Below are 25,098 nucleotides of genomic sequence, written 5' to 3' on the forward strand. Positions count from 1 at the left end.
GTTTAACTCGCTTGAAATTGCTTGACGTCCTGCGATGTGATCATTGCAGATACACACAGTGTGATATCGATGCTAAAATGATATATCATGCAGCTCAAATTTGAACCAAGTATGAGCCTTGACTGGTAACCAATGCAGAGCATTGCCAAAAGTATACACCTTTTTGTGCTTTAGGGTCACGTTTATCAAGCTCTTTCAATCCTGTTGCTTTAAAAAGAGAGAAAACACCCACTGTACAGGCTTCATACATGAATGGAAAACCTGGAAAAGCCATGATATTTAGACATGGCATTTAACAGGCCTGGATAAGTCCTGGAAATAGGTTTAACAAATATCTGTATACTTTAATATTGGATGGTTGTCTCTATTTTTTTTTCTCACCTAGGCCAAAAGCATGCCCTCACATTATTAGTGCTGTGTATGCGTTTTACATAGATAAAAAAAAAAATATATATATATATATATTGTATAATATATAATAAATAGAAATAAATTTAAACCAAATAGATTATTGCGTGTTTTATGATATGCAGTAATTTAAATATGCATTGTTTTTCCTTATTATTTACCACGTATAGGTAGACATTACATCTGGGGTGACCAACCCTGTTCCTGGAGATCGACCTTCCTGCAGATTTTAGTTGCAACCCATATCAAACACACCTGCCTTTAATTATCAAGTGCTGTTCAGCTCTTAATTAATTGCTTCAGGTGTGTTTGATCAGGGTTGGAGCTGAACTTTGTAGGAAGGTCGATCTTCAGGAACAGGGTTGAGCACCACTGCATTACATCAAACATTAGGTCATGAAAATTTACTTAAGTCCTGGAATTTCAGTAGTAAAAATGTGTATCCTGACTGTATTTTATCAGTAAAGTTTCTGATCTGTGTGTGTCCCAGTGGATGCGGGCGGTGTGTTGAACGATCTGAATAAGCAGGCGAGTGTGAATGAGAACGTGGACGATGCTGATCTGTCAGTAAGGCAGCTGGAGGAGCAGAAGAGTCGAGTGCTGCAGGAGGCCATGGAGGATCTGCGGAGAGACAAACACAGCCAGCAGATGATGCTAGAGACAGCCCGCAGACTGGCCCGCCTGCAGGGACAACATCCAGACAGCGGTGCGTTTAATCCTGCACACTCACTGCAGCTTTTACTCGAGCTATATTCAATTTAAGTTAATTTGCATATCGCTTTTTTTTAATAATTATTGTTTCAAATGAGCTTTACAAAAGGTGCACATTATTGCATTATAATCCAAATCAGAAAAGCGAAGGTTATTAGTTTCCATAACTTTATTACTTGCTCATAATTTGAACTAAGGTGGCTCAGTGGTTAGCACTGTGGCCTCACAGCAAGAAGTTCACTGGATCGAGCCCCGGCTGGGTCAGTTGGCGTTTCTGTAAGGAGTTTGCATGTTCTCCTCGTGTTGGTGTGGGTTTCCTCCGGGTGCTCCGGTTTCCCCCACAGTCCAAACACATGCGCTATAGGGGAACTGATGAACTAAATTTGTCCTTAGTGTATTAGTGTGTGAATGTGAGTGTGTATGCGTGTTTCCCAGTATTAGGTTGCATCCGGAAGGGCATCCACTGCGTAAAACATATGCTGGAATAGTTGGCGGTTCATTCCGCTCTGATAAACCAGGGACTAAGCTGAAGGAAAATTAATGAATGAACGAACTTTAACTAATTATCTAGTAACTAATACAGGGTGTCCGTGGGGTCTTAAAAAGTATTAAAAATTTAAAGAGCCCCTATTTTGCATTAAAAAAAAGGTCATATTTTGGTTTTGGGGGTCTCCAACAACATGCTGATATGCGTGCAAGGTCAAAAAACACTTTCATTGTCTTATAATCTGCGTTTATTTTTACCTAAATATCCCAGCGACTCCCATATGAATCGTTCAGCGATTATTTTGTTCCCAAACCCCTCCTTAGTGCAAAGCTAATCTGCACTGATTAGACTGATGACCCAGTCTATTGCGATTGGTCGACTGCGTTCAGCACGAGACAGAGAGAAAAGCCCACCACGCACTTAAAATCGGTTAAGGAAGAAGCACGCGTCACATTTTTAACATGGTTTTGGATGTGATATGTGAACAGCCCCATACAGATTTAACATGAGAGATACAGTACAAGCACTGATCTATAATGGATATATGATTACAAGCCGCGCGGGCCGATCACAACTTATAACACACAATTAAACACATATTTTGCAAACTACACAAAACGAGGTAACAATTTTAATGACACCTACATGATCCGGAGGAAGAAGAAACTGGTCCATTTGAACTGTAACAGTTACTGACAAAGTCCCTGTCAAAGTCAAAATCCCATAATCTCTGCTGCTCCTTCAATAGCAAGCGGCCGAAGAATCCCACGTTGCAGCGCTAGGTTGGCTATACTGTGGTATTGTTGTGAAAATGAACTTGAATCCTTTATTCTCCATCTGTCAGTGATCGTCATCTTCACGTCATGATCAGTCCTGTGATCCATGCGCCTCCACTAGTGTATGGAAGGAAAGTGTGTGTGCACATTTTACCGGAACTGGAAGTACATATTTGGTGATGTACCGTATCGACATTGATGCGATCAAACTAAAGATCCGAACCCAACTTTATTCGTTTATTCGACTCTGAGTCAAATATTTCGCTAATAAATAAATCAGGGTTTCTGCAGCGTCTTAAAAAGTCTTAAATCTCAAAATACAAATTATTTGGGCCTTAAAAAGTCTTAAATTTACTGAAATACTGTAGGCCTTAAATCTTATTTAAACAGGTCTTAATTTTCCTTTGTTCATGTATTGCTAATCAATCTGGCCAAAACCCATTCAATCACCAACAATCATCTCAAAACGTTAAAATTTTTATTTAAAATGGTAATTTTTAACTCTATTTATCATAATGGTTTAATTATTGTTTTCCTTTACATTAGCATTTATTTTTAAAGTTCTCCATGTATTTACTGCTGAGGACACCGACTTGGACAGAAAGATGTGCAAGATAAAAGTAGAGCTTGCTTGTTTTTACAATATTTAAAATATTTAGCTAAGAAATTGAATCTAAAATATTTTAATTGTTTATTATTAAAGCATTATTGTGTTATTAAATGTATTAAACAATTATTTTTTTTGATAGGTCAAATAAAAATCTTTTCCATCTGGGCCATTTGAAAAATTCATTAGCCTTTATTCCTGATGTTGTCAAAATCTATCGTTCACTCAAAAAGTGAGTTTTGCTGCTTGTTTAAACTACTTAAAAATGAGTTGAATCAACACAGTTCTCAATGATTTTTTCGAGACTAGTTAATTGTTTTATATTTAATTGACTTAAATTTGTAAACACCATTAAGTTAACCTAATTTGTGTTGAGACAACATGAAGAATTGTGTGGAAATGGAACTCATCCTATTTTACAGTGTTCAGGGTGTCCACTGGGTCTTAAAATATGTTAAATTTCAAAAACAAAATTGTAGGCCTTAAACACAATCACTTACAATCACTGAAATATTGTGTTGTAGGTCTTAAATCATTTTACACAGGTCTTAATTTCCCTATGGCCTAGTAAAGCTACCCAATCTGGCCAACACCCAATCACCAACAGTACATATCAACTTTTTTACGTATTTAAGTTTTATATTGCCAAGAGATACAATTCACAACAGCTGTTAGCCATTTTTACTGCAAATTCTCCAAATTAAATTCTCTAATCAGGAAAAAAAAACTAAAGCAACACATCCCTTTACATGATCTTCCATTAATACATAAAATATTTACAGAAGTAACTGAGCCATTAGTGTGGAGAAACCCTGATCAATAGTTTTAAACAAGGTGCACTTTTAGATTTAAAACTGGATGTTTTCATTCACTTAGAGCTGTGTTACACACTGCATGGAAAATCATTTTCAAAAACCCCTAACAGAGACTCTTTAAGGCCATTAAAAAGTCTAAAATGCTATTTTACAAGGTATTAAATTCGGTATCAGTATACTAAAGTTTACCTGAATTTAATCTTTGAATATTGGGATGCTGTGTACTTTATGAAATAAAGTCCTGCTAGATTTGACATCACGCTGCTTTGTTTACTGCAGTAACCAGGGAAACACTGTGATTCCTGCTGGATTAACATTTTTATTCAGTATATAAATACAGTTTTAGTTTAGGATTTGTTTCCTGCAATCAGTATTTAGTTAATAAACTGCAAGTTAAAATGTCGCCAATTTTACTGATTGAAACCTGAAGTGGCGATGACGTCTTAAAATGTATGGAAAGAGTCTCTAAAAAGGTCTTAAAAGGTAATGAATTTCAATCTCTGATTCCTGTATATACCCTGTAATAGCTTTTAACTTATTGTATATAAGCATAGTTATCCTGCAGTTATATAGTATATAGGTGAAGTCTGTGTGTAGATGTTCAATGAAGTGTTTTTGTGTGTAATGAGACTGCACTGATGTCAGATGACTTTACACTTTATATACCAAATCAAAATGGACTATATATGCACAGCTAGTGTTTTTCAGCAGCTTCTGGTGAAAGCTTTATGTGACTATTTTCAAGTTAATAAGGTTCCTCTGACAGCATCGATGTTGTAATATAATTACAATATATTCAGTTAAATAGACTTGAGCATCCATTTGGTTGTTAAAGCATAAAAAGGGATGAAAGACGTTGTCATTAGCAGCCGGCAAGCACAGAAACTCGATTTAATATACTGCGGTAAAATAAATGTCCATATTTAAAGACATGGTGCAGAATTTTTTTTAATGCAGTGCTTCTTGTTTGGTCTGATACCCACTTTATATCGTATCTCAACCAGGCAGTGAAGATCGCTGCTTTTTTTTTCAAAGAAATCAGATCTTAAACACTGCGATTTTGCATGGGATGACAGTTTACCAAAAGCTCTGGGCTGACTGAAATTACCAGTCTGTGTGCATATACCCTATTGCAACTTCCTGAATTGTCCTTAAGTCGCTGGAGAGGCAGTAAGGGTCCTTTTAATTTGTGACGCGCTGATGGCTGATACAGACACGCTGAGCCCAAGATGTTTTTGGCAAACTTTCAAGAGTTCACACTTAGATAATGCTCAACTATAATAGCAGGTTTGGCATGCTGTCCCGGGAGAGAACCCTGAGCTCGGAGATAGATGAGCCCAAGGCTCCCGCCTGGTTAATGAGCATTAGGAGGGACACGAGATCAGGTGTTTCTCGAATGTCCCCCCCGCTTCTGGCTGGTTAGTTAGGCATGTATACGCTGGGTGCTTGTGACTGTAATCTGATTCACTTATATACATGTTTTTGAACTGTGGGAGGAAACCGGAGGACCCGGAGAAAACCCACGCAAACACGGGGAGAACATGTAAACTCCGCGCAGGGAGTGTCAACTGGTTCAAATGGGCCTTGAACCTGTGGCCCTCTTGCTGCGAGGCAACAGTGCTAATCACTGAGCCACCGTGTTGCCCGATCAAAGAGGAAGAGGGATAATGTAAGGATAGGGGGGGTTGGGAGGGGGGGTTCTGAAAACAGAGATAGGGAATGAAGTTTAGCCGGAATATATATAGTGGTCCTGGAGTGCTCCGAAAGGCCAGCCAATGATTAGTGATGAGGATCAGCTGAAGTTAATCATATCACGTGATCCTCTCGAAACTTGTTTATGAAACTTCCCTTATATATATATATATATATATATATATATATATATATATATATATATATATATATATATATATATATAGTTGAAACATGACAAACAAAACATGAATTTGTGAGTTAAATACCTGTTGTCTATGGAGCTGATTATTGCATTGTACAGGGTTGTTGCGTTTGCTGTGGCGTGTGCTGTGGCGTGTTCTGTGGCGTGTGCTGTGGCGGTCAACAAAAAGTACAGCGACCCCACTCTCCTTCTCCCCTCCTAACACCTGTGTGATTGTGCACGAGCTTTATTTGGTCTAGCAGGTGCAAGGTAGGCTCACGTGACTAAAAACATTAAACGTCACTGAAACCCAAACTAATCAGTATACAAATAAACATTAAGTGAAAAAGTAGTATGGCTCCTATACACCAGCCCCTAATTATTAGATCAACACATAATAATTATCCAAAATTACAGATAGGAGACATAAATCAAACACACGAAAATTCAACAGTAAAGTTCAACAGTAAAATGTCCATACTTTTCTTCTTGGTGTCATAATGGCAAAAATACAAAAAAAATCCACAAAAAAGGCAAAATAAATAAATAAATAAATCCACAAATAAGGAATGATCCAAAAATATGGAAGAAAAAGATTTTTACTGTAGTTCAAATTTAATTGAACTCAGACTCCTGCAGCAAGCAGAGCTTTGTAATAGGTCTTTCCAAATAGCTGGTTTTTGTTTGGTCATTGCTTTATAATGCACAAATACTCTTTAAGGTAACCTATTAGATCCCTTTTTACAAGATGTAAAATAAGTCTCAGCTCAAAATAGCACACAGATAATGTTTTCTCTCTCTGAAACTGACCTTTTTAGGCTTTGATCCTAATTGTGGCGATTTGGTGACTGTCGCTTTAAATTCAAATGAGATTGTGCTCTTTTCAGAAGAGGGCGGAGCTACAAATCCCTGGGTTTCAGCATAGTGGCAGAATGAAAAACAATGCTAATGAGGGAGAGACGGCACGTACAAAGGGAGAATGTCAATCAAAGTGTTTCTGCAGACTGTTTTTATCAAGTCTGATTATGAACAAATACAATTAATACATTTTTACTATTAGATCCTGAAGATATTCACACACTGCTGACGCACAACTGTGTTTAAACCCCTCATAAAAGTGTTAATCCATAACAGCGTTAATAAAACACAGAGAAAGTTTGGCCAAATTAAGACCTTAAAATCACCCCAGAGTGGATGAAAACATCTCCAACAGCACACAAGGGTTGAAATTCAGTTTCAATTTTAAATGCATAGTAATACTGAAATAAATTAATCCGAGTATCTGAAATTGAGGCTTTGTTTCCTCTGGATATTCTGTCAGATAAATGCTTGATAATGCACTAAGACAGATGCTTGATGTCGTCTTTAAACATTTGTAATGCGGTTGTGTTTTTCTATGTTTGTTCAGTGAGACTGTCAGATTTCCAGCAGCCTGACAGTGATGAGGAGACGGAGGAAGAGGCCGTCAACAGGGTCATCAAAAAGGTCTGGTTTATTCATAATAGCAAAGCAAACAATTAGATTTTATGTAGAAATATTTCAATAAAAGGTTAAGAATTTTTCGAATGTTTCCCAAGTGCAGTTTAACAGTGCGAGGATATTATTTCCACAGGATTTTCTATAAATATTTTCTTCTGGAGAAAGTCATAGTTTTTGTATTAATTAAAATCGTTTTTTAATTGTAAAAACTGCTAGGTTCAATATTATTAGCCACCTTAAGAAATTATATATTTTTTGATTGTATACCAAACAAACCACTGTTGTTCAATGACTTGCCTAATTGACATAAATAGCCTTGTAAATCCAACTAACCTAGTAAAGCCTTTGAATGGCACTTTAAGTTAAATAATAATTATATATGTATATGTATGTATGTATGTATGTATGTATGTATATGTATGTGTGTGTATATATATGTATGCATGTATATGTGTATGTATGTGTATATATATATATATATATATATATATATATATATATATATATATGTATATATATATATATATATATATATATATATATATATATATATATATATATATATATATATATACAGACACACATATACATACATATATATATATATATATATATATATATATATATATATATATATATATATATATATATATATATATATATATATATATATATATATAATGTATATGTATGTATGTATATATATATATCAGACACACATATACACACAGAGTGAAATATTAGGTACTGTTATCAAGGCAAGTTAGTTATTATAAAATGAGTTATTAACTATTATGTTCTTCTTACTGTTAAACAGCTCTTTGGGAATATTTGATGGAATTAAAATTTTAGAGTAATTTTAGATTTAATCAAATTTATTAAATAAAAAATTTGTTTCTTAATTTTCACTTCAACTGTGCATATCTCACATCACCCTTTGTTTTGAAAATGTTTACAGTGTGACGTTAATTTACATTTTTAAGTACCTTATGACAAAAAATGTAGAGGTATTTCTTAAATTTTATAAAAAATAAAATATATATTGTTGGTCAAACATTTGAACACGTACAGAATATGTTTTAATTGCAAACATGGTTTTAATGTCCATGTTTATTAACAGTTGAAATCTTAGTCAATTAAAGCACAAGGTCACCTATAAGATTACAATTGGTTATTATACTAATAAATAAACTTGAATAATAATAAAATAATATTGTCAGTTTATTTACATTTAAGTCATAATTATTTATATTTCCTCAGCCAAACTGAACTGAACTTAAACACTACAAACTGAACTACACTGTTCCTATTTACTGTGACCTTTTATGTGAAGCTGCTTTAACACAATCTACATTGTATAAGCGCTATACAAATAAAGGTGAATTGAATTGAATTTAGCAGATGCTTTTATCCAACTTACAAGGGATGATAGAAGAAGTGCTTGTAAATTATAAGTTGCAGTTTATAAATATGACAAATCTGAGTTTTATATATTTAATATTTTTTCATTATGATCAGATTATTAAATAATAATTATGATAAGTCACAAATATGACATGTAACTAATGCATTATGACAGTCTAAGTCATAAACCTTGCATAAAAAGTTAAAATGAGGACATACAATGATATGAAGTTTGTATAGTATGTCATCATTTCAGCTTTTTATGCAATGTCTATGATTTAGAATGTCATAATGCATTGTTTTCATGTGTAATTTACCAATTATATTATAAATAGTATTTTCTGACAAATATAAAGACAATTATTCTAGGCAATTTTGAAGAAAAAGTTATGAAATTGATAAAAGTAAATTAAATAAAAAGTGAAAAGGTCAAGTGATGACTTAAAAGTGAATGAAGTGAAAATGTAAAAGTGAATGAAGACTTATAAAGAGTCATAACTTTCAGATAAATACTTATGACAAAAAGTGATAATTAAGGCATGATTATGTCTGTGAATATATGTGAAATGCAGAGCCATACATGTAGTATTTATTTTGATGTGCGGCTCTTCCTATAACAACCACCAGAGGCTGCTATTTAGACGTGTATATTAAATATACATGTCTATTTAGCGGCCTCTAGTGGTCAGTGCCACACATCAAAATAATTCAATTCAGAAAAGTTATTAGGTATCATAAATGTATTAGTTGCTAATTACTTTAACCAATTAACTAGTAACTAATAGCTTTCAACAGTTAAAGATATTATATATATATAGTATATAGGTGATGTCTATGAGTACATGTTCAATGAAGTGGATTTGTGTCTTAAGTGTATGTGTTGTTCTTGAAATAAATACTTCATTTTCTGTGTGTGTGTCTGTGTCTGTCTGTCATTGGTTCAGTTATCAGAGGAAGCAGCTCTAGACGAGGCCAGCGGATACAACATCCCTCCAGAACTCAGCGGGCCGGTGAACAGAGAGAAGAGCAAGAAACTGGTAACAAACACACACACATAGTCGATACAAAAAACACAGTACACTTCAGCTGGAGACCAAATGTTGTTTACACAAAAAATGCATGATAAATCAAGATGTCGACTCTGAATCACTTTAATGAATCACTTTATTTTTGAATCTTTTGCCTGTTACTGACCTACATCAACATGATCAAATTAGCTCATTTGCATATTCCCTGCAAACACACTAAAATGGGCGTTACCTTTATGATATAGAAAGACCAATCAAAACAGACTTGGACGGATGACCAATCAGAGCAGTGTTGGATTATGGAAGGGGGAGGGGCTTACATACATATAGCACTGAATTGATTCGAATGAATCATATTGGAATCATTTGAAATGATTCTAATATTAAACACATATTCTAAAAAAACAATGTTTAGATGCATGTAAATATGTTGTAGGAGTCTTAACATAATATTAGGACATTTAAATACCACATGATATGCTGTAGTATAGTGTGATTATTTTCAGAGACATCATTAAAAGGCACCTATTATGTCACTTTTATAAGAGGTTTAAACCCAGTTGTGTGTCAGCAGTGTGTGAATATTTCCAGCCTCTAATGCTAAACATGAATTAATTAGGGACCGAGCACCGAACGGTGCAAGGCCCTATTGGAATTGCTCCGTTTATTATTATTATTATTATTAGGGACCGAGCACCTACGGTGCGTAGGCCCTATTGTATCTGTAATGTTTTTTATTAGGGACCGAGCACCGAACGGTGCAAGGCCCTATTGGAATTGCTCCGTTTATTATTATTATTATTATTATTATTATTATTATTATTATTATTAGGGACCGAGCACCGAACGGTGCAAGGCCCTATTGTATCTGTAATGTTTTTTATTATTATTATTATTCCGCCCCTTATCGGGGCACTTTTGAGGGTCTAAACGTGCTCGAAAACTCACGAAACTTTGCACACACATCAAACGCGGCGTAAATGGTTGGCTGATATGGGTCTCGGAAGTGGGCGTGGCAAAATGACTCGACAGCGCCACCTAGAAAATTGATACGGACAAGCCCCCGACACACGAATCACGCACATGCACGAAAATTGGCACACACCTCAAACATGCCAAGACCTACGAAAAAGTCTCAAGGAGCGATATCTCAAACCCAACAGGAAGTCGGATATTTACAGCTTCCTGCGGCGAAAAAGTGGCATTTTTGCCATTTCCAGGCGTTGTATTTTAACGAACTCCTCCTAGGGATTTGATCCGATCGACACCAAAATTAGGTTATGTCATCTAAAGGCCTTGGCGATGTTAAATTGCGAAGCTTTAGAGTTTTCGTCGATGGGCGTGTCCGTGGCGGCCTCGCAAACTTTGACGACTCGCCACGAAACAGGAAGTTGTTATAACTCAGGCATGCATTATCCGATCAGCCTCAAAAATCACACGTTTGATAACCGTCCTGACCTGAACACGTTTACATGCCAATATCCCGATACAGTTATAGCGCCACCTGCTGGCTACAGGAAATGACATGATTTTACATTGTAACAAACTTCTCACACAAATTTGGTCATATCAGCACCAAATTTGAGAGGTGTCCTCTGAACACTCTAGCGATGATATATTGTGAAGGTCCAGAGTTTTCGTCGATGGGTGTGTCCGTGGCGGCCTCGCAAACTTTGATGGTTCGCCACGAAACAGGAAGTTGTTATAACTCAGGCATGCATGATCCGATCAGCCTCAAAACTCACACATTTTATCACCGTCCTGACCTGAACACGCTTACATGCCAATATCCCGATACAGTTATAGCGCCACCTGCTGGCACCACCTATAAAAATTAAACGGACAGGCCCCCGAGCTACGAATCTCGCACACGCACGAAACTTGGCACACACGTCAAACATGCCAAAACCTACAAAAAAGTCTCTTGGAGCGAAATCTCAAACCCAACAGGAAGTCGTATATTTTTAGCTTCCTGCGGCGAAAAAGTGGCGTTTTTGCCATTTCCAGGCGTTGTACTTTAGCGAACTCCTTCTAGGGATTTCATCCGATCGACACCAAAATTGGGTTTTGTCATCTACAGCCCTTGGCGATGTTAAATTGCGAAGCTTTAGAGTTTTCGTCAATGGGCGTGTCCGTGGCGGCCTCGCAAACTTTGACGATTCGCCACAAAACAGGAAGACATTATAACTCAGACATACATGATCCGATCTACCTCAAAATTCACACAATTGATAACCGTCCTGACCTGAACATGTTTACATATCAATATCCAGTTAAAGTTATAGCGCCACCTGCTGGGAACAGTAAAATTGCCTATAACTCAGCCACACAATGTCCGATCGGCCTGAAAATTCACATGGTTGATTAAAATCCACTCCTGAAGACAACTACATGCCAATATTGAGTCACAGTTATAGCGCCACCTGCTGTCAACAATAAAATTGCCTATAACTCAGCCAAACAATGTCCGATCTGCCTAAAACTTCACATGGTTGTTAAGACTCATCTCCTGAAGACATCTACATGCCAATATTGAGTCACAGTCATAGCGCCACCTGCTGACAGTAGGTAGTTTGGCTTATAACTCATCTACACAATGTCCGATCAGGCTGAAACTTCACATGTTTGATGAGTTTCCACTACTGAAGACATCTACTTGCCAATCTTGAGTCACAGTCATAGCGCCACCTGCTGACAGGAGCAAGTATGGCATAAATCTGTGATTTTCTCAGATTTTTTTATGTATCGGCTTAAATTATTATTGTTCGCGGTTCTCTGTCGTCCTAAGGCCACCGGGCGGCGGTGAGCCCGTGTGCGAGGTCCCTATCATCGCTGCTTGCAGCTTTAATTAGGGACCGAGCACCGAACGGTGCAAGGCCCTATTGGAATTGCTCCGTTTATTATTATTATTATTATTATTATTATTATTATTATTATTATTATTATTATTATTATTATTATTATTATTATTATTCTTCTCCCGAATGAATCGCGATTTTGAGGGTCTAAACATGCCCGAAAACTCACGAAAATTTGCACACGCCCCAGAAGTGGTGAAAATTTACGTTTGTTATAGGTTTCGGAAGTGGGCGTGGCAAAATGACTCGACAGCGCCACCTAGAAAATTGATACGGACAAGCCCCCGAGCCACGAATCACGCACATGCACGAAACTTGGCACACACCTCAAACATGCCAAGACCTACAAAAAAGTCTCAAGAAGCGATATCTCAAACCCAACAGGAAGTCGGATATTTACAGCTTCCTGCGGCGAAAAAGTGGCGATTTTGCCATTTCCAGGCGTTGTACTTTAACGAACTCCTCCTAGGGATTTCATCCGATCGACACCAAAATTGGGTTATGTCATCTAAAGACCTTGGCGATGTTAAATTGCGAAGCTTTAGAGTTTTCGTCGATGGGCGTGTCCGTGGCGGCCTCGCAAACTTTGACGACTCGCCATGAAACATCAAGTCTTTATAACTCAGGCATGCATTATCCGATCTGCCTCAAAATTCACACGCTTGATAACCGTCCTGACCTGAACACGTTTACATGCCAATATCCCGATACAGTTATAGCGCCACCTGCTGGCTACAGGAAATTACATGATTTACAGCGAAACAAACTCCTCCCACAAATTTCATGATATCAGCACCAAATTTGAGTGGTGTCATCTGAAAGCAGTATCGATGATATATTGTGAAGGTCTAGAGTTTTCGTTGATGGGCGTGTCCGTGGCGGACTCGCAAACTTTGATGATTCGCCACCAAACATCAAGTTGTTATAACTCAGTTATGCATGATCCCATCTGCCTCAAAACTCACACATTTGATAAGTGTCCTGACCTGAACACGTTTACATGCCAATAACTCGATAAAGTTATAGCGCCACCTGCTGGCAAACTTAAAATTGCCTATAACTCAGCCAAACAATATCCGATCTGCCTAAAACTTCACATGGTTGATAAGATTGCTCTCCTGAAGACATCTACATGCCAATATTGAGTCACAGTCATAGCGCCACCTGCTGACAGAAGGTAGTTTGGCTTATAACTCAGCCACACAATGTCCGATCTGCCTGAAAATTCACATGGTTGATTAAAATCCACTCCTGAAGACAACTACATGCCAATATTGAGTCACAGTTATAGCGCCACCTGCTGTCAACAATAAAATTGCCTATAACTCAGCCAAACAATGTCCGATCTGCCTGAAACTTCACATGGTTGTTAAGACTCATCTCCTGAATACATCTACATGCCAATATTGAGTCACAGTCATAGCGCCACCTGCTGACAGTAGGTAGTTTGGCTTATAACTCATCCACACAATGTCCGATCAGGCTGAAACTTCACATGTTTGATAAGTTTCCACTACTGAAGACATCTACATGCCAATCTTGAGTCACAGTCATAGCGCCACCTGCTGACGGGAGCAAGTATGGCATAAATCTGTGATTTTCTCAGATTTTTTTATGTATCGGCTTAAATTATTATTGTTCGCGGTTCTCTGTCGTCCTACGGCCACCGGGCGGCGGTGAGCCCGTGTGCGAGGTCCCTATCATCGCTGCTTGCAGCTTTAATTAGGGACCGAGCACCAAACGGTGCAAGGCCCTATTGGAATTGCTCCGTTTTTTATTATTATTATTATTATTATTATTCCGCCCCTAATCGGGGCACTTTTGAGGGTCTAAACGTGCTCGAAAACTCACGAAACTTTGCACACACATCAAACGCGGCGTAAATGGTTGGCTGATATGGGTCTCGGAAGTGGGCGTGGCAAAATGACTCGACAGCGCCACCTAGAAAATTGATACGGACAAGCCCCCGACACACGAATCACGCACATGCACGAAAATTGCCACACACCTCAAACATGCCAAGACCTACAAAAAAGTCTCAAGGAGCGATATCTCAAACCCAACAGGAAGTCGGATATTTATGGCTTCCTGCGGCGAAAAAGTGGCGATTTTGCCATTTCCAGGCGTTGTACTTTAACGAACTCCTCCTAGGGATTTCATCCGATCGACACCAAAATTGGGTTATGTCATCTAAAGGCCTTGGCGATGTTAAATTGCGAAGCTTTAGAGTTTTCGTCGATGGGCGTGTCCGTGGCGGCCTCGTAAATTTTGACGACTCGCCACGAAACATCAAGTTGTTATAACTCGGGCATGCATTATCCGATCTGCCTCAAAATTCACACGTTTGATAACCGTCCTGACCTGAACACGTTTACATGACAATATCCCGATACAGTTATAGCGCCACCTGCTGGCTACAGGAAATAGCATGATTTACAGTGAAACAAACTCCTCCCACAAATTTTATCATATCAGCAACAAATTTGAGTGGTGTCATCTGAAAGCAGTATCGATGATATATTGTGAAGGTCTAGAGTTTTCGTCGATGGGCGTGTCCGTGGCGGCCTCGTAAACTTTGATGATTCGCCACGAAACATCAAGTTGTTATAACTCGGGCATGCATGATCCGATCTGCCTCAAAACTCACACATTTGATAAGAGTCCTGACCTGAACATGTTTACAAGCCAATAACTCGATACAGTTATAGCGCCACCTGCTGGCAAACTTAAAATTGCCTATAACTCAGCCAAACAATATCCGATCTGCCTAAAACTTCACATGGTTGATAAGATTGCTCTCCTGAAGACATCAACATGCCAATATTGAGTCACAGTCATAGCGCCACCTGGTGGCAACAGTACAATTGGCTATAACTCAGCCAAACAATGTCCGATCTGCCTGAAAATTCACATGGTTGATTAAAATCCTCTCCTGAAGACATCTACATGCCAATATTGAGTCAGTCATAGCGCCACCTGCTGACGGAATGTAGTTTGATTTATAACTCAGCCACACAATGTCCGATCTGCCTGAAACTTCACATGGTTGATAAGACTCATCTCCTGAAGACATCTCCATGCCAATATTTAGTCACAGTCATAGCGCCACCTGCTGACAGAACGTAGTTTGGCTTATAACTCATCCACACAATGTCCGATCAGCCTGAAACTTCACATGTTTGATTAAAATCCACTCCTGAAGACATCTACATGCCAATCTTGAGTCACAGTCATAGCGCCACCTGCTGACAGTAGGTAGTTTGGCTTATAACTCATCCACACTATGTCCGATCAGGCTGAAACTTCACATGTTTGATGAGTTTCCACTACTGAAGACATCTACATGCCAATCTTGAGTCACAGTCATAGCGCCACCTGCTGACGGGACCAAGTATGGCATAAATCTGTGATTTTCTCAGATTTTTTTATGTATCGGCTTAAATTATTATTGTTCGCGGTTCTCTGTCGTCCTACGGCCACCGGGCGGCGGTGAGCCCGTGTGCGAGGTCCCTATCATCGCTGCTTGCAGCTTTAATTATTATTATTCTTATTATTCTTCTCCCGAATGAATCGCGATTTTGAGGGTCTAAACATGCCCAAAAACTCACGAAAATTTGCACACGCCCCAGAAGTGGCGAAAATTTACGTTTGTTATAGGCTTCGGAAGTGGGCGTGGCAAAATGACTCGACAGCGCCACCTAGAAAATTGATACGGACAAGCCCCCGAGCCACGAATCACGCACATGCACGAAAATTAGCACACACCTCAAACATGCCAAGACCTACAAAAAAGTCTCAAGGAGCGATATCTCAAACCCAACAGGAAGTCGGATATTTATGGCTTCCTGCGACGAAAAAGTGGCGATTTTGCCATTTTCAGGCGTTGTACTTTAACGAACTCCTCCTAGGGATTTCATCCGATCGACACCAAAATTGGGTTATGTCATCTAAAGGCCTTGGCGATGTTAAATTGCGAAGCTTTAGAGTTTTCGTCGATGGGCGTGTCCGTGGCGGTCTCGTAAATTTTGACGACTCGCCACGAAACATCAAGTTGTTATAACTCAGGCATGCATTATCCGATCTGCCTCAAAATTCACACGTTTGATAACCGTCCTGACCTGAACACGTTTACATGCCAATATCCTGATACAGTTATAGCGCCACCTGCTGGCTACAGGAAATGACATGATTTACAGTAAAACAAACTCCTCGCACAAATTTCATCATATCAGCACCAAATTTGAGTGGTGTCATCTGAAAGCAGTATCGATGATATATTGTGAAGGTCTAGAGTTTTCGTCGATGGGCGTGTCCGTGGCGGACTCGCAAACTTTGATGATTCGCCATGAAACATCAAGTTGTTATAACTCAGGCATGCATGATCCGATCTGCCTCAAACCTCACACATTTGATAAGTGTCCTGACCTGAACATGTTTACATGCCAATAACTCGATAAAGTTATAGCGCCACCTGCTGGCAAACTTAAAATTGCCTGTAACTCAGTCAAACAATATCCGATCTACCTAAAACTTCACATTGTTGATTAAAATCCTCTCCTGAAGACATCTACATGCCAATATTGAGTCACAGTCATAGCGCCACCTGCTGACAGTAGGTAGTTTGGCTTATAACTCATCCACACAATGTCCGATCAGGCTGAAACTTCACATGTTTGATGAGTTTCCACTACTGAAGACATCTACATGCCAATCTTGAGTCACAGTCATAGCGCCACCTGCTGACAGGAGCAAGTATGGCATAAATCTGTGATTTTCTCAGATTTTTTTTATGTATCGGCCTAAATTATTATTGTTCGCGGTTCTCTGTCGTCCTACGGCCACCGGGCGGCGGTGAGCCCGTGTGCGAGGTCCCTATCATCGCTGCTTGCAGCTTTAATTAGGGACCGAGCACCTACGGTGCGTAGGCCCTATTGTATCTGTAATGTTTTTTATTATTATTATTATTATTATTATTATTATTATTATTATTATTATTCCGCCCCTAATCGGGGCACTTTTGAGGGTCTAAACGTGCTCGAAAAGTCACGAAACTTTGCACACACATCAAACGCGGCGTAAATGGTCGGCTGATATGGGTCTCGGAAGTGGGCGTGGCAAAATGACTCGACAGCGCCACCTAGAAAATTGATACGGACAAGCCCCCGACACACGAACCACGCACATGCACGAAAATTGGCACACACCTCAAACATGCCAAGACCTACAAAAAAGTCTCAGGGAGCGATATCTCAAACCCAACAGGAAGTCGGATATTTATAGCTTCCTGCGGCGAAAAAGTGGCGTTTTTGCCATTTCCAGGTGTTGTACTTTAACGAACTCCTCTTAGGGATTTCATCCGATCGACACCAAATTTGGGTTATGTCATCTAAAGGCCTTGGCGATGTTAAATTGCGAAGCTTTAGAGTTTTCGTCGATGGGCGTGTCCGTGGCGGCCTCGTAAATTTTGACGACTCGCCACAAAACATCAAGTCCTTATAACTCAGGCATGCATTATCCGATCTGCCTCAAATTTCACACGTTTGATAACCGTCCTGACTTGAACACGTTTACATGCCAATATCCCGATATAGTTATAGCGCCACCTGCTGGCTACAGGAAATGACATGATTTACAGTGAAACAAACTTCTCCCACAAATTTCATCATATCAGCACCAAATTTGAGTGGTGTCATCTGAAAGCAGTATCGATGATATATTGTGAAGGTCTAGAGTTTTCGTCGATGGCCGTGTCCGTGGCGGACTCGCAAACTTTGATGATTCGCCACGAAACATCAAGTTCTTATAACTCAGGCATGCATGATCCGATCTGCCTCAAAACTCACACATTTGATAAGAGTCCTGACCTGAACATGTTTACATGCCAATATTCCGATACAGTTATAGCGCCACCTGCTGGCAAACTAAAAATTGCCTATAACTCAGGCATGCATGATCCGATCTGCCTCAAAGTTCACACATTTGATAAGAGTCATGACCTGAACATGTTTATGAGCCAATATCCTGATACAGTTATAGCGCCACCTGGTGGCAACAGTAAAATTGCCTGTAACTCAGCCAAACAATGTCCGATCTGCCTGAAAATTCACAAGGTTGATTAAAATCCTCTCCTGAACACATCTACATGAAAATATCGAGTCACAGTCATAGCGCCACCTGCTGACGGAAGCAATTTTGGCATAAATCTGTGATTTTCTCCGATTTTTTTTATGTATCGGCCTAAATTATTATTGTTCGCGGTTCTCTGTCGTCCTACGGCCACCGGGCGGCGGTGAGCCCGGGTGCGAGGTCCCTATCATCGCTGCTTGCAGCTTTAATTATTATTAGGGACCGAGCACCGAACGGTGCAAGGCCCTATTGGAATTGCTCCGTTTATTATTATTATTATTATTATTATTATTATTATTATTATTATTATTATTATTATTATTATTATTATTATTATTATTCTTCTCCCGAATGAATCGCGATTTTGAGGGTCTAAACATGCCCGAAAACTCACGAAAATTTGCACACGCCCCAGAAGTGGCGAAAATTTACGCTTGTTATAGGCTTCGGAAGTGGGCGTGGCAAAATGACTCAACAGCGCCACCTAGAAAATTGATACGGACAAGCCCCCGACACACGAATCACGCACACGCACGAAAATTGGCACACACCTCAAACATGCCAAAACCTACAAAAAAGTCTCAAGGAGCGATATCTCAAACCCAACAGGAAGTCGGATATTTATAGCTTCCTGCGGCGAAAAAGCGGCGTTTTTGCCATTTCCAGGCGTTGTACTTTAACGAACTCCTCCTAGGGATTTGATCCGATCGACACCAAAATTGGGTTATGTCATCTAAAGGCCTTGGCGATGTTAAATTGCGAAGCTTTAGAGTTTTCGTCGATGGGCGTGTCCGTGGCGGCCTCGTAAATTTTGACGACTCGCCACGAAACATCAAGTTGTTATAACTCAGGCATGCATTATCCGATCTGCCTCAAAAGTCACATGTTTGATAACCGTCCTGACCTGAACACGTTTACATGCCAATATCCCGATACAGTTATAGCGCAACCTGCTGGCTACAGGAAATGACATGATTTACAGTGAAACAAACTCCTCCCACAAATTTTATCATATCAGCACCAAATTTGAGTGGTGTCATCTGAAAGCAGTATCGATGATATATTGTGAAGGTCTAGAGTTTTCGTCGATGGGCGTGTCCGTGGCGGACTCGCAAACTTTGATGATTCGCCATGAAACATCAAGTTGTTATAACTCAGGCATGCATGATCCGATCTGCCTCAAACCTCACACATTTCATAAGTGTCCTGACCTGAACATGTTTACATGCCAATAACTCGATACAGTTATAGCGCCACCTGCTGGCAACACTAAAATTGCCTATAACTCAGCCAAACAATATCCGATCTGCCTGAAAATTCACATGGTTCATAAGATTGCTCTCCTGAAGACATCTACAAGCCAATATTGAGTCACAGTCATAGCGCCACCTGGTGGCAACAGTAAAATTGCCTATAACTCAGCCAAACAATGTCCGATCTGCCTGAAAATTCACATGGTTGATTAAAATCCTCTCCTGAAGACATCTACATGAAAATATTGAGTCACAGTCATAGCGCCACCTGCTGACGGGAGCAAGTTTGGCATAAATCTGTAATTTTCTCAGATTTTTTTATGTATCGGAATAAATTATTATTGTTCGCGGTTCTCTGTCGTCCTACGGCCACCGGGCGGCGGTGAGCCCGGGTGCGAGGTCCCTATCATCGCTGCTTGCAGCTTTAATTATTATTATTATTCCGCCCCTAATCGGGGCACTTTTGAGGGTCTAAACGTGCTCGAAAACTCACGAAACTTTGCACACACATCAGACGCGGCGTAAATGGTCGGCTGATATGGGTCTCGGAAGTGGGCGTGGCAAAATGACTCGACAGCGCCACCTAGAAAATTGATACGGACAAGCCCCCGAGCCACGAATCACGCACACGCACGAAAATTGGCACACACCTCAAACATGCCAAGACCTACAAAAAAGTCTCAAGGAGCGATATCTCAAACCCAACAGGAAGTCGGATATTTACGGCTTCCTGCGGCGAAAAAGTGGCGTTTTTGCCATTTTCAGGCGTTGTATTTTAACGAACTCCTCCTAGGGATTTCATCCGATCGACACCAAAATTGGGTTATGTCATCTAAAGGCCTTGGCGATGTTAAATTGCGAAGCTTTAGAGTTTTCGTCGATGGGCGTGTCCGTGGCGGCCTCGCAAACTTTGACGACTCGCCACGAAACAGGAAGTCGTTATAACTCAGGCATGCATTATCCGATCTGCCTCAAAATTCACACGTTTGATAACCGTCCTGACCTGAACACGTTTACATGACAATATCCCGATACAGTTATAGCGCCACCTGCTGGCTACAGGAAATGACATGATTTTACATTGTAACAAACTCCTCCCACAAATTTGGTCATATCAGCACCAAATTTGAGAGGTGTCCTCTGAACACTCTAGCGATGATATATTGTGAAGGTCCAGAGTTTTCGTCGATGGGTGTGTCCGTGGCGGCCTCGCAAACTTTGATGGTTCGCCACGAAACAGGAAGTTGTTATAACTCAGGCATGCATGATCCGATCAGCCTCAAAACTCACACATTTGATCACCGTCCTGACCTGAACACGCTTACATGCCAATATCCCGATACAGTTATAGCGCCACCTGCTGGCTACAGGAAATGACATGATTTACAGTAAAACAAACTCCTCGCACAAATTTCATCATATCAGCACCAAATTTGAGTGGTGTCATCTGAAAGGAGTATCGATGATATATTGTGAAGGTCTAGAGTTTTCGTCGATGGGCGTGTCCGTGGCGGACTCGCAAACTTTGATGATTCGCCATGAAACATCAAGTTGTTATAACTCAGGCATGCATGATCCGATCTGCCTCAAACCTCACACATTTGATAAGTGTCCTGACCTGAACATGTTTACATGCCAATAACTCGATAAAGTTATAGCGCCACCTGCTGGCAAACTTAAAATTGCCCATAACTCAGCCAAACAATATCCGATCTACCTAAAACTTCACATGGTTGATAAGATTGCTCTCCTGAAGACATCTACATGCCAATATTGAGTCACAGTCATAGCGCCACCTGGTGGCAACAGTAAAATTGCCTATAACTCAGCCAAACAAAGTCCGATCTGCCTGAAAATTCACATGGTTGATTAAAATTCCACTCCTGAAGACATCTACATGAAAATATTGAGTCACAGTCATAGCGCCACCTGGTGGCAACAGTAAAATTGCCTATAACTCAGCCAAACAAAGTCCGATCTGCCTGAAAATTCACATGGTTGATAAAATTCCACTCCTGAAGACATCTACATGAAAATATTGAGTCACAGTCATAGCGCCACCTGCTGACAGTAGGTAGTTTGGCTTATAACTCATCCACACAATGTCCGATCAGGCTGAAACTTCACATGTTTGATGAGTTTCCACTACTGAAGACATCTACATGCCAATCTTGAGTCACAGTCATAGCGCCACCTGCTGACAGTAGGTAGTTTGGCTTATAACTCATCCACACAATGTCCGATCAGGCTGAAACTTCACATGTTTGATGAGTTTCCACTACTGAAGACATCTACATGCCAATCTTGAGTCACAGTCATAGCGCCACCTGCTGACAGGAGCAAGTATGGCATAAATCTGTGATTTTCTCAGATTTTTTTATGTATCGGCTTAAATTATTATTGTTCGCGGTTCTCTGTCGTCCTAAGGCCACCGGGCGGCGGTGAGCCCGTGTGCGAGGTCCCTATCATCGCTGCTTGCAGCTTTAATTAGGGACCGAGCACCGAACGGTGCAAGGCCCTATTGGAATTGCTCCGTTTATTATTATTATTATTATTATTATTATTATTATTATTATTATTATTAGGGACCGAGCACCAAACGGTGCAAGGCCCTATTGGAATTGCTCCGTTTTTTATTATTATTATTATTATTATTATTCCGCCCCTAATCGGGGCACTTTTGAGGGTCTAAACGTGCTCGAAAAGTCACGAAACTTTGCACACACATCAAACGCGGCGTAAATGGTCGGCTGATATGGGTCTCGGAAGTGGGCGTGGCAAAATGACTCGACAGCGCCACCTAGAAAATTGATACGGACAAGCCCCCGACACACGAATCACGCACATGCACGAAAATTGGCACACACCTCAAACATGCCAAGACCTACGAAAAAGTCTCAAGGAGCGATATCTCAAACCCAACAGGAAGTCGGATATTTACAGCTTCCTGCGGCGAAAAAGTGACGTTTTTGCCATTTCCAGGCGTTGTATTTCAACGAACTCCTCCTAGGGATTTCATCCGATCGACACCAAAATTGGGTTATGTCATCAAAAGGCCTTGGCGATGTTAAATTGCGAAGCTTTAGAGTTTTCGTCGATGGGCGTGTCCGTGGCGGCCTCGCAAACTTTGACGACTCGCCACGAAACAGGAAGTCGTTATAACTCAGGCATGCATTATCCGATCAGCCTCAAAATTCACACGTTTGATAACCGTCCTGACCTGAACACGTTTACATGCCAATATCCCGATACAGTTATAGCGCCACCTGCTGGCTACAGGAAATGACATGATTTTACATTGTAACAAACTCCTCCCACAAATTTGGTCATATAAGCACCAAATTTGAGAGGTGTCCTCTGAACACTCTAGCGATGATATATTGTGAAGGTCCAGAGTTTTCGTCGATGGGTGTGTCCGTGGCGGCCTCGCAAACTTTGATGGTTCGCCACGAAACAGGAAGTTGTTATAACTCAGGCATGCATGATCCGATCAGCCTCAAAACTCACACATTTAATCACCAACCTGACCTGAACACGCTTACATGCCAATAACTCGATACAGTTATAGCGCCACCTGCTGGCGCCACCTATAAAAATTAAACTGACAGGCCCCCGAGCTACGAATCTCGCACACCCACGAAACTTGGCACACACGTCAAACATGCCAAAATCTACAAAAAAGTCTCTTGGAGCGAAACCTCAACCCCAACAGGAAGTCGTATATTTTTAGCTTCCTGCGGCGAAAGAGTGGCGTTTTTGCCATTTCCAGGCTTTGTACTTTAACGAACTCCTCCTAGGGATTTCATCCGATCGACACCAAAATTGGGTTTTGTCATCTAAAGGCCTTGGCGATGTTAAATTGCGAAGCTTTAGAGTTTTCGTCGATGGGTGTGTCCGTGGCGGCCTCGCAAACTTTGACGATTCGCCACAAAACAGGAAGTCATTATAACTCAGGCATGCATGATCCGATCTGCCTCAAAATTCACACAATTGATAACCGTCCTGACCTGAACATGTTTACATATCAATATCCAGTTAAAGTTATAGCGCCACCTGCTGGGAACAGTAAAATTGACATGATTTACAGCGAAACAAACTCCTCCCATAAATTTCATCATATCAGCACCAAATTTGACTGGTGTCATCTGAAAGCAGTATCGATGATATATTGTGAAGGTCTAGAGTTTTCGTCGATGGGCGTGTCCGTGGCGGACTCGCAAACTTTGATGATTCGCCACCAAACATCAAGTTGTTATAACTCAGGCATGCATGATCCGATCTGCCTCAAAACTCACACATTTGATAAGTGTCCTGACCTGAACATGTTTACATGCCAATAACTCGATAAAGTTATAGCGCCACCTGCTGGCAAACTTAAAATTGCCTATAACTCAGCCAAACAATATCCGATCTGCCTAAAACTTCACATGGTTGATAAGATTGCTCTCCTGAAGACATCTACATGCCAATATTGAGTCACAGTCATAGCGCCGCCTGGTGGCAACAGTAAAATTGCCTATAACTCAGCCAAACAAAGTCCGATCTGCCTGAAAATTCACATGGTTGATAAAATTCCACTCCTGAAGACATCTACATGAAAATATTGAGTCACAGTCATAGCGCCACCTGCTGACGGGAGCAAGTTTGGCATAAATCTGTGATTTTCTCAGATTTTTTTATATATCGGCCTAAACTATTATTGTTCGCGGTTCTCTGTCGTCCTACGGCCGCCGGGCGGCGGTGAGCCCGTGTGCGAGGTCCCTATCATCGCTGCTTGCAGCTTTAATTATTATTATTATTATTCTTCTCCCGAATGAATCGTGATTTTGAGGGTCTAAACATGCCCGAAAACTCACGAAAATTTGCACACGCCCCAGAAGTGGCGAAAATTTACGTTTGTTATAGGCTTCGGAAGTGGGTGTGGCAAAATGACTCGACAGCGCCACCTAGAAAATTGATACGGACAAGCCCCCGAGCCACGAATCACGCACATGCACGAAAATTGGCACACACCTCAAACATGCCAAGACCTACAAAAAAGTCTCAAGGAGCGATATCTCAAACCCAACAGGAAGTCGGATATTTATGGCTTCCTGCGCCGAAAAAGTGGCGTTTTTGCCATTTCCAGGCGTTGTACTTTAACGAACTCCTCCTAGGGATTTCATCCGATCGACACCAAAATTGGGTTATGTCATCTAAAGACCTTGACGATGTTAAATTGCGAAGCTTTAGAGTTTTTGTCGATGGGCGTGTCCGTGGCGACTTCGCAA

The 25,098-nt window shown here is 40.3% G+C and overlaps 1 protein-coding gene across 1 annotated transcript in view; it reads left to right on the forward strand.

The window, feature by feature from the left end:
• zfyve19 (zinc finger, FYVE domain containing 19) overlaps nucleotides 1–25,098 on the forward strand; it is a 40,735-nt gene that overhangs the window by 9,637 nt on the left and 6,000 nt on the right. The window contains exons 7-9 of the mRNA XM_056477266.1: nucleotides 899–1,114; nucleotides 7,089–7,165; nucleotides 9,508–9,600. Coding sequence (XP_056333241.1) covers nucleotides 899–1,114; nucleotides 7,089–7,165; nucleotides 9,508–9,600 — 386 coding nt within the window. The remainder of the gene's footprint in view (nucleotides 1–898; nucleotides 1,115–7,088; nucleotides 7,166–9,507; nucleotides 9,601–25,098) is intronic.

Source organism: Danio aesculapii, chromosome 17, assembly GCF_903798145.1.
Source record: "Danio aesculapii chromosome 17, fDanAes4.1, whole genome shotgun sequence".
Taxonomy (NCBI): Eukaryota; Metazoa; Chordata; class Actinopteri; order Cypriniformes; family Danionidae; genus Danio; species Danio aesculapii.